This window comes from Salvelinus fontinalis, chromosome 21, assembly GCF_029448725.1.
Source record: "Salvelinus fontinalis isolate EN_2023a chromosome 21, ASM2944872v1, whole genome shotgun sequence".
In the NCBI taxonomy this organism is placed as follows: Eukaryota; Metazoa; Chordata; class Actinopteri; order Salmoniformes; family Salmonidae; genus Salvelinus; species Salvelinus fontinalis.
Genome location: NC_074685.1, coordinates 15,016,412 through 15,027,414, shown reverse-complemented (window position 1 = coordinate 15,027,414; position 11,003 = coordinate 15,016,412). Strand labels below are relative to the sequence as shown.

Here is an 11,003-nt window from a genome sequence, read left to right as displayed (position 1 = left end):
CACTTACATTGGGTTTATATTCAAACACCAGATATCAGTGTATGTGTACTACACTACATGGCTATACTATTTTAACAGTGTACAGTGTTGTTGTTTTCAGTAAAATAAACTCACCTGGGGCAACTTTAGAGCAGGCTCAACTCACCCGACTGCTCAGTGCAATTGCCCCAGGCAATAGGGCAACCCTTAAGGTCCCTGTTACAACTAGGTTCCAGAGTTTGACCTGGTTACCATTAGGATGCCACCTCTGATGAGATGTGTGTGATGTCTGATGTGTGTGCGGACTATGCATACACACACACACACACAATCTCTTACAACCATATCTCTCTCTTTCTCTCTCTGTCTCTCTCTCACACACACACACATACACACGCACACACCGTTTTTTAATCAAATTATTTGTCTATCGTCTCTTGTCTGTGTTTGTGTATAATTGCAGTGGCACGTGAAATAGCCAAATTGATGAATAGCCTCTTAGATAGATTGTCAGATAATAGATCATGTCTCTAGTTGACATAGGCTCAATCTTCAATTTTGGAAATGATTTGGATCCATTCACACCGCCAGGAAATGCGGGGAGGAAACTGCTGACCAGTGGTGACCAACTGCGATGAGCCCTGGATTGGATGACAGCAGCCTACGATGATGTGTGGATGAGAGAGAGAGAGAGACCTCAGACAATAAAATGCGATGGCCAGATGAAGAGGAAATTAGCCAGTGTGATACAGCGATTTCACGCGGCGTTTTTTTAATCCAATCAATATGATGATGAAAAGGATAAGGAGAAAAATAGCGTCTTTGTTACGCCACCAACATAAGGATAGCCTGATGGTTGCAAATGGTTACGTTCGCACAGCCTGGGCTATATAGTCTAGAGAAGATCATATCATTAATCAACATTATTGCGAGCCATGAAATGACATAACGTCTAGGCCTGTATGCTGTAATACATAATAACGTCAATGATGATCATTTTTCACTAAATGGAGTGGATTTGAACGCTGCAGCACTAGGGAATATCACAGAGGAAATTACATTCAACTCCAAATAACGGATGGAGGAGCGCATGCATTAATTAATTAACGGAGCCGAGAAGCTCAGCGGCGATATTAAAGAGATGAAACACCTTTCGTTCTCTCTTGACGTACTCAACCGGCCAACGAGGGAGAGGTGAGAGACAACAAGGAGCAGCCGATGATCGGAGAGAACAGCGGCCACAGCGCAGCGGCAGGCATCCGGGACAGTGATAACTCAGAGAGAGCGCTGTTTACTGTCATCTGAGATCTGGCTCCGGACCAGCGGTGAGGCATGGGCTGCGCTCCCAGCATTCACGTCTCCCAGAGCGGCGTGATCTACTGCCGAGACTCGGACGAGTCCAACTCTCCGCACCAGACCACCACTATATCCCAGGGCACCGCGGCCACCCTCCATGGGCTGTTCATTAAGACGGACGCGGCCGACACCATCCCCTCGGTAATCACTTACCAGACCAGGCAGTCCCGGAACAAATCTCACGGAGAGAGGAGAGGGAACAGCGGGGGACACATCTGCATCGAGGCCGAGACACAGACCAGTCACACCAGTGTCAAGGTAGATAGGGGTTTGCTTTTTCACAATCACAAGGAATGAATGAAGCTATTCAGAAGGCCATTATATTCTAGTATCTTATCAAGTATCTGCTTTAAAACCAATTATACACGAATCTCATTCTGTCTTGCATGGGGGATAGCTAGTCTGATATCATTCATGAATAATGTGATTGTTTTGTGTTCATGGAATTTCTTATGATTGTTTGTGATCCATCAGCGTGATGAGGTAGAAATATGTAAATATCGTGCGCTGGGTTTGGGGCATAGCCCAGACATATCCTAGGTAGCTGGAATGATTAATCATACATTCATAGAAGATAGGGATGGAAGATCTCATCTGGTGACATTTGTCATCTGGTGTCATAAACACAACTTTCTTTTTGAAGGGTTGGGGTTAGGGTGAGTGAGTGAGTGAGTGAGTGAGTGAGTGAGTGAGTGAGTGAGTGAGTGAGTGAGTGAGTGGGTGGGTGGGTGGATGGGTGGGTGGGTGGGTGGGTGGGTGAGTGAGTGAGTGAGTGAGAGTAGCACCATGGTGAAAGTGTAGTCCAAGATAATTAACTTTATAATTTAACTCATAAAAGCTCATTGTTCAAAATAGTTTAGTGACACTTGTACCATCTGGGTCTCAGTCATGCATCATAAAGCACTTTGGGTTGCTGATAAGAACTATGTGACAAATGTACAAATGTATAGGTGTACATAGAGCGCTATACAAATAAACAGTGATTGACTAATTGATAAATACAGACAGACCGACCGATTCATTGACTGACTGACTAACAGACTGATATTGCTCATCTCTAATGGCATCAGTTTGAGACAGTGCTATGTAGGCCATATGACAGAGAGGTCCCAAACCTCACACAGTAACATCCCACTATGGCCTAATAACTTAATGGCCTTTATATAACTGTATCATGAGTTGAGGATAGATGAGGGAGAGGGATAGAGATGTAAGAATGTGGTATATCTTCGTCTCTCTTTCTCTCTCTCACTCACTCTCTTCCTCTCTCACACTCTCTCTCTCTCTTCCTCTCTGTCTCTCTCTTGCTCTCTCTTTCTCACTCTCTTTCTTGATCTCTCTCTCTCTGTCTTCTTGGGATGAGAATGTATCATTGATACTATTGGTCACCAAAACCCGGCTGTGTGTGTCTGTGTCTTGTTGTGTTGCTACAGTGGTTGTTTACCCAGGCGGACAGGGCAGAGCAGGGTTGTGATGTGAACAGTGTGAACAGTCACATGTGAGAGGGCTGATCATGTTGCCCTGTACTCTGTACACTCTCTCCTCCAGGGCTTCGCCCACAGCCTGTGTCGTCAGGCCATCTGGCAGTCTTTTTTGTTGCAGGCCAGCACTAACAAACCTAATTCAAGGAAAACGATGATTAGTTAATTTTTTGAACAGGTGCTGTAGCTCGTGTGTACACGGTGTGTAACACATTTTTGTTTACTTTTCTTAATATCTGCATAAGTAATGACTCTTGGTCTTTTGGGTCATGACCTCTGTCACAAGTACAACATATCACTAACACAAACCCTCCATAGAACTCAGCTAGATCCCCATCACTTTCCCGACACTCTCATTAACTTTTTCATGAATTACTTGTTTTTGTTGTTGTTGCTTTAAAGCATGTTGAGAATATTTATGTAATGAAAAGTGCTATGTAAGTTGAATAAATAATGATGTATTATTATTCATTCAAGAGGCTTTGCAATCCGAACATATAAGCAACTATTAGAGAGAGGCCAAATTAACATGGTAATCATTCTAGTGTGGACATAGTTGTCATTGTCCACCGGTCAGACTCAGAGGCATGTCATGTGCATCTGCACTTGGAGAGAGACCGTTCCATTCTAGCTTAGTTTCCAGAAGGCCGTTAGATGGAATACCATTACTAGTCATTAGTTGCGCTGGAAGCAGAGGGCTTTTTCTCTGAGCAGAAAGCAGAGAGCACCAATGACATGGCATTGATTGGTGCATTTAACCCATTTAAACCTAGACTCGTGTCATGACTCAATGTAGAAGAAGACAAAGAGATTCTTCTGCACGCACGCACGCACGCACGCACGCACACACACACACACACACACACACACATCCACACACACCCACACCCAGACACTGGTCACCCCAGTCACAGGGTCTTGTGAACAAAGACTAGAACTTCTGAGAAGCTAATTTTATGGGGGGCCCTTCTGGACAAAGTCTACCAACTATATGAAGGCCATTAAATTAGGCCTATTATGAAATAGATGTCCTTTAAGGGGGGTTCAAAGAAATTAAATTCAATGACCTATACAGAAAAGCAAATCATGTTTATTTATTGGGGTCATATGTGTCATAGAGCAGAGAGTTAGTTGTTTTTTGTGCACTCGAGCTCAGTGCTTCGGCTCCTTCTAACCATCTGGGGAGAGGTTGAGAGGTGGAAAGAAGTGTGCTTGTTGGTATTAAGCTTTAGGTGAAAGATAAACACACACTAATATTCCTCTATAGGACTGCTATGGTGATAAGGGTGTGTGTCCGTGCATAGATTTTGTTTGTGTGTGTGTGTGATTTGGTTTTACTATCCTTGTGGGGACCAGAAGTCCTCCCAAAGATATTAAAACAAGTCATATTTGGACAAGTGGGGACATTTTGCCGCTCCCCGCAAAGAAAAAGGCTATTTTAGGCTTAGGGGTTAGGTTTAAGGTTAGGGTACAAATTAAGGTTAGGGTTAGAATTAAGGTTATGGTTAGGAGTTAGGGTTGGGTTTGGGGTTAATGTTATGGTTAGGTTAAGGGTTAGGTTTGGGGTTAAGGTTAGGATAAGAGTTAGGTTTAGAGTTTGGGGTTAAGGTTAAGGTTAGGTTAAGGGTTAGGGTTAGGAGTTAGGTTTGGGGTTAAGAGTTAGGGTTAGGTTTGGGGTTAAGGTTATGGTTAAGGGTTAGGGTTAGGAGTCAGGGAAAATATGATTTTGAATGGGAATACATTTTTAGGTCCTCACAAGTATAGTAAAACAAACGTGTGTGTGTGTGTGTGCATGCGTCACGTGCGTGGGTGTGCGTGTGTTTGTGTGTGCGTGTCAAAATGCCCTCACCCAACAGTAGCAGCAGTCAGATGATTCTGAGTATAACTGGTTGTTCTTTATGGGACAAGACTGTGGAAAATTACTCTGCTGTGTTTAGGGAATTAACCCTCATTGTATTCCCAGTTCCTGGTTCCTCTGCTACTTCACTTCTGTGAATTACTGGTACAATTTATAAACGTTCTTGGTCTCTAATGCTTAATTCATATCGTGGTCTCATTAGGTCTTACTACATGTTGATAAGTGTCTTGTATCATGCAGACCATGTAGAGTGTTATCTAAGTCTGTCCAGACCGTGCTTCCCCATGTTAGATCACACTGCATGGTAAGAAGACATTGTATAATGTTACTTCCATAATGGCTCACAGTCAGTAAGTCCCTCAAAGTCTGTTCATCATGATGAAGAACATGAACTGATAATAAGAGACTTTTAATCATATTAGAGTCAAATAGAGATATTCAGTGGTTCATTTCAACATGTGGTGAGAAAAAAAGGACATTTTACGAACCAGTTGTTAACATTGTTACAGAAGCGTATTCTCTGCTTTACAGAAGCCTAAGATATTGGTAATATATTTCTATGGAAATGGGAGGTATGGTTGGTTGGTAGCTGATACAGTAGTTAGAGCAGGTAAACCCATAATGAGCAGTATGTATGTAAGTTACTCACTGAGTCTCACTGCATTTGTTTTATGTTGTTCAACTGAATGTTGTCCTGAACGCAGAAAGAGAGAGATGTGTACCTGTTGTTTTGACATGTTATATGTGACCTAGGTATCCCCGTTTCCCTTGACCCTGTTGTACTGCTTATGGACACACACACACACACACACATACACACACACGTGTACACACACCCACAGGTAGATGGTACTCTTGTGTTCTCTGTTACAGTATGTACCTGGCCTCTTCTACATTCAGGACGGACAGACGGACAGATGGACAGACAGACAGACAGACAGACAGACAGACAGACAGACAGACAGACAGACAGACAGACAGGCAGGCAGGCAGGCAGGCAGGCAGACAGGTCTCAGCTACCAGGTGGTCTGATGAAAGGCTAAAAGAGAATTTGAAGTGGAAAGGATGCAAGTTTTTTTTTGTTTTTGTGTGAGAGAGTGTGTGTGCATGTGTCGTGTAATGTATATGTATGTGTGTTAAGGGGTTAGCTAATGTATCTGAGAGCTTTCAGGGTGCCATAGTCTTTTATCTGAGCCAGAGCTGCAGCATACACAGACACACACACACACACACAGCACTGTGGAAAAACATAGGCTAGTGTTAGCTTTGGTGCATACTGAGAGAGGGGAAATGATTGGACACTACATGAAAAGAGAGAGACCGAGAGAGAGGTAAAAAAAAATATGACAGGAATGGAAAGAGAGAGGGAGACATAGAGAGAAGGGAGGGAGAGAGCGAGAGAAGGGAGGGAGGGAGGGAGAGAGAGAGAAGGGAGGGAGAGAGAGAGTGAGAGATTTTTTTAAAGAGAGGTCGTAGAGAGTTTTATGCTCTAAGCCGTCACTGCTTCAGGCTCTCTATACACCCATCTATGCCCCTTTCCGTCCTGCTACACCTACATAGTTCAGGGACCAGAGGAGGCACAGAGACAGAGACGGGGACAGCGACAGGGACAGAGATGGGGACAGGAACAGAGATGGGGACGAGCACAGAGACAGGCACGGAGACGGGCACAGGGACAGAGACAGCGACAGGGACAGGGCACAGAGACCCTAATGAGCTCATTGTTGGTAATAATCACCATACAACATTGGCCATACATCAGATCCTAACTAACGTCCAACAAACACAAACAACCCCTCATCGATCTGATGTGACCGCAGCAAACCAGAGCTGGCCTCACTCAACTCTGTTGGGGGGCCAAGAGGGACAATTAACTCACAGCTAGTGAGTCATTGAGCTGTGATGATGATGACATAAGCAGTTAATGACTGATGTCCAAAGAGGCACAGAGACAGATATGGGTCATTTTGACATTCTGCATATGTAGAGACTTGTCAACGTGATCATATTGGGTGAGGTATTGGTGTGAGATGTCATTGCCTGTGATGTGATGTACTGTAGTGTACATGTCATTTTTGAAGCTGCGTTAGCTACAGTCTATCAACAGTGTTAGTACTGCTCCTCCACATGGCATTACTGACATACACCTGTCTGTCTGCATCCAGCCAGTAGAGCCCTTAATACTCTGTAAATAGGCTTGTAATGGATCTGCTCTTGCTGCGTCACTAATATGTTGTGTGCGTGTACGTGTGTGTGTGTGTCTGAGTGTGGAACGTCCTAAGCCGCTCCGTTAGTCAACAGTTCAGTAGCCAGAAATCCTTCCTGCTAGGTGATACAGTAACAGGGTTCAGTAAGCTAAAGAAGGTTTTCCCGGGAGTGTGGAGCTTTTGTCTTTTCCTGAGGAATACCTGCCTATGGACTTACCTACAGTATGGAGTATTAATTCTTTGAGAGGATCAGAGAGAGAGAGAGGAGGAAAAGCAGTATCGAGAGAGAGGTGCAGGGCATGTATGGTACTCGAAGGAGAGGGTCAAATGGTAAGCAGTGCTCTGTTTCTCTGTTTTCTACATTTCAGTTTTTACTTCTGCTCTCTCTTTGTTTACTCTTGGTGTTCATTGTTTTGTTGTTTTGTTTGAACATGAACTCATTCTCTCTCTCTCTGGTTGTGTTTCAGGTATCAGCCACAGAAGAGTGTATAGGACCTATGAGACTGACCCAAGAACCTATTCAGGTAAAACTGCACTCTACATTGTATTTCTCCTGATAACAGCATGCTCCAGTTTAGTGCCCACTCTCTGTCAATTATCAAGAGTCTGCTGTATTTTGTTATGCATTCAGTGAAGTTACATGTTCAGGGGTAGAGCCCATCGTGGGCAGTTTCTCTCTTCTTCAAGCTACAAGAGGCATTGGAGTGGTGGCCATTTTGAATGGCACAGAACAGGAAGTGATTAGAAAGCCTAATCAGAGTCATTTGCCATAATGACTTTTGGGTGTAAATTTTCGTTTCCATTTCAGTCGTTTGGCATGCTGTTGCTCAGAGCTGCTTACAACCAGTCATTGTTAGTGTTCATAATCCCAGAATAAAGCAAACGCATAAAACAAGCAGACCTGGGTTCAAATAATCTTACTTTCACATACATTTCTTATTAAGTATTCAGATATTTTGTATATGAAAACACATGTTGTTGATTATTGGAATGTATTTAGAAATACGCTTGGAAAGTATTGGCATGTATATGAAAATACTCAAATACACTCCTATGCATTTAATAACCCAGGTATTTGAAATAATTTTTGAAATAAGTAGTTGAAAATACTTTGAAATAGTAGGCTATTTATAGGAAATTATTTGAAAATACTTCCAATAGAAGTAGTTGATTCCGACCACATTATTTGAAAATAGTCAAATATACAGAAAATAAGAATTTAAATAACACATAATCAAATACATATATTTGAAGCCAGATCTGTAAACAAGTCCCACTGGGCACCCACTGGTTAAATCAACGTGTGAAATAGACGTTGAATTGTCATCTGTGCCCAGTGGAGTATCTCTATCTACATAAAATGTGACTGTGTCTGTATCTCCATGGGATGTGATTTAGCTGTATCTGAATGGGATGTGATCTATCATTGCATGATGTTTTTAGGGACACACCACATGACACAACATGGCATAAGGACAGCGCATTTATATAACACTTTGAACCTAATAGAAGTGTGTGGGTGGAGGTTCTTGTGTCCAGGCCTTGTGTAGAGAGCTGAGACAGGTTTTAGTTGTACAGTGACCAGCTGCTAGCTGGGGTTAATGATGGGGTTGGGGCATGTGTGTCCTGTGGATTGGGATTAAGGCAGTGTGAGCCTTTTAGAAGGCCAGATTAGCTCCCAGGCTCCTTACAGTGTTGTGTAACTAAGGAAAGGGAGAGTTAGTTACTCAAGGTCAGGGGTGTGTTCTGTTTGTTGTGGAACAGTTCATCTAGACATAGGTCTCTGTATTTTGCCTTCTCTGTCATTGCACTTGGTTGAGAAATGGAATAGTCCCAAAAGTGCAAACCTCGCCCATCATCTGGCCGGCTTAATCCAACACTCAAAGTATTGGAAAGAAAGGTCATACTGAAATGCTCTACCCTGCATCCATTCCTCTTTATTATGCCAAATAAAACCTCATCCATCCCTACAGCCCTCATTCAAACCTCATATCCAGCTCTCGTCCATTCTTCTTTATCAGGCTGTGTAAGAGCCTCTGCAGGAGGCCCCATACAGCCCTCAACACACGCTCCATAAAAACATTGAACTACTCTCCTAAAGCAGTAGAGGGCACACACACGAAGAGTCACGCACACACACAGACACACGCAAGGGAGCACACGCACACACACAGTCACACACTTTACTGTACTCCCTCCTCCTTTTTTACCTCCCTCCCATTAGAACAGACAGAGAAAAAGAGAGAGAAAAGAGAAAGAGAAAAACGCTCTGGAAGAGAGAGTTCCATGCTAAAAGTTTCCTCCTGACATTGACCATTTCCTCTGAGCCCTGGAAAGACTGTAGCTCCAAATCGATTTATCTCTGCCTCCTTCATTTCTGCACACTGTCACAGTACTTCACCTATATCAGAGAAATGATTTACCAGAGGGCTCAGAGGGTGTACTGTAGTTGACTATAGGCTGTATAAGACAGTAGCCCGTCATTTCCCAAACCATTGGTCGCAACACCATACGGGGTTGCCTTATTTGAAAATGGGATCAGAAGAGAATCTCTGAAAAAAATGACAATAATCGCGCTTGGTTCATAGAACCGGGGTTACATCAGTAACCTCCAATAGCCGGTAGATGCGGTTGTAATTAACAGTGGTTTCTCTTTTATTCCTACAGATGTGGCTCTTCTGAATGGTTTAACTTTTTACTGCAGTTGGTTAAATCAGGGTCACAGAGTGATTCTTGGTAGTCTTAAACAAATCTACTTTGAAACAAAAGTATATACCTCACACACACGATTATGGGCTTAAAGAAGAGACCTATACCATGTCAGATATAGAGTTGAAATGTACTTTGAGTTTGTATCCCAATATTACACTTTATACTGTACATCACAGAAGACTGAAATATAATACAACCGTTTGACATATAAACACCAGATTTTCAGAGTACATTTAAATAAAATGTTTATTCATTATGAAATTATGAAAGATATTAATAACATTCCACCCATGAGGCCACTAGGTAATTTGACTGCAAAAAAGGGCTACGCTACAACATATTATGACCCCATCACTGAAAAGACAAGACTCTCAGGAACACGTGTCTCTTCTGTTTCCCTCTACAATGACCACAAGCTGTTCAAGACTCATTAGAACAGAGTGGACAGGATCAGCCACTAAATCAGAGGGGGAAAAGAAAATCATCAATGATGACACTGAAGATCATACAAAATGATTGCCTGATGATCTTCTGAACTTCCCAATACCTTTCTGATGCATTTCAGTTACTTCAAACCATACTTCCTTCAGATTGAATACTGTCAAACGTACTGTCAGACTGATTTGTAATAGACTGTCATAGCCCCAAAGTAAACATTGGCCTTTGATTACATCACTATTTTTACATGGTGGGGTCGCACATTTTTTTAAATCAAAATCGAGTCACGGGCCAACACATTTGGGACCACTGCAGTAGTGCTCTTACTTTGGACTGGGAATTTAAGAAACCATATCGAGAAACACAGCCACCACTTGAAAACACAGGAGAAGCATTTACATAGCGTTTTGGAGGTGAGGAGTAAACCATACCTATTAGGAATGATCCATTGATCAATCCATCAGATTGATGACTTGAAAATGAGATGTAGTAGGTCACTATAAAGTAGAATCTTAATTTGAGCCAGTTTGGTACAGTAGGAAAATAATCCTGCAGCAACAGGAAATGTGAATTATTGTGTGGATTATAATTAATGGACATTTTTGTATGCCTTGGTTCTACACCAAGAGGAGTCACACTAGCAAGACTTGGTCTAAAGCCAGTCAGCTAGATGTTGCCTACCCCTCTCTCTCTCTCTCTCTCTCTCTCTCTCTCGCTCTCTCGCTCTCTCGCTCTCTCTCTCTCTCTCTCTCTCTCTCTCTCTCTCGCTCTCTCTCGCTCTCTCTCTCCAGGAGCCTCAGCCTCCTGTCTGTCTGTTCCGTATGTTCATCCCTCTATCTGTCTGGCCATGGGTATGCAGAGATGGAGGCTTAACCTCTGAACTGTGATTGGCTGAGTCAGCGTGGTAGAACAGTTAGGAGTAAAGGCCCATCTCTCTGCCTGTCCTGCCCTGAGTGTAACAGTGTATAACAG

At 42.9% G+C, this 11,003-nt stretch overlaps 1 protein-coding gene across 1 annotated transcript in view; it reads left to right on the top strand.

The window, feature by feature from the left end:
• The first annotated feature begins 334 nt into the window (after positions 1 to 334).
• LOC129818298 (high affinity cAMP-specific and IBMX-insensitive 3',5'-cyclic phosphodiesterase 8B-like) overlaps positions 335 to 11,003 on the top strand; it is a 59,505-nt gene continuing 48,836 nt past the window's right edge. Inside the window, exons 1-2 of the mRNA XM_055874045.1 lie at positions 335 to 1,593; positions 7,349 to 7,405. Coding sequence (XP_055730020.1) covers positions 1,312 to 1,593; positions 7,349 to 7,405 — 339 coding nt within the window. The 5' untranslated portion in view covers positions 335 to 1,311. The remainder of the gene's footprint in view (positions 1,594 to 7,348; positions 7,406 to 11,003) is intronic.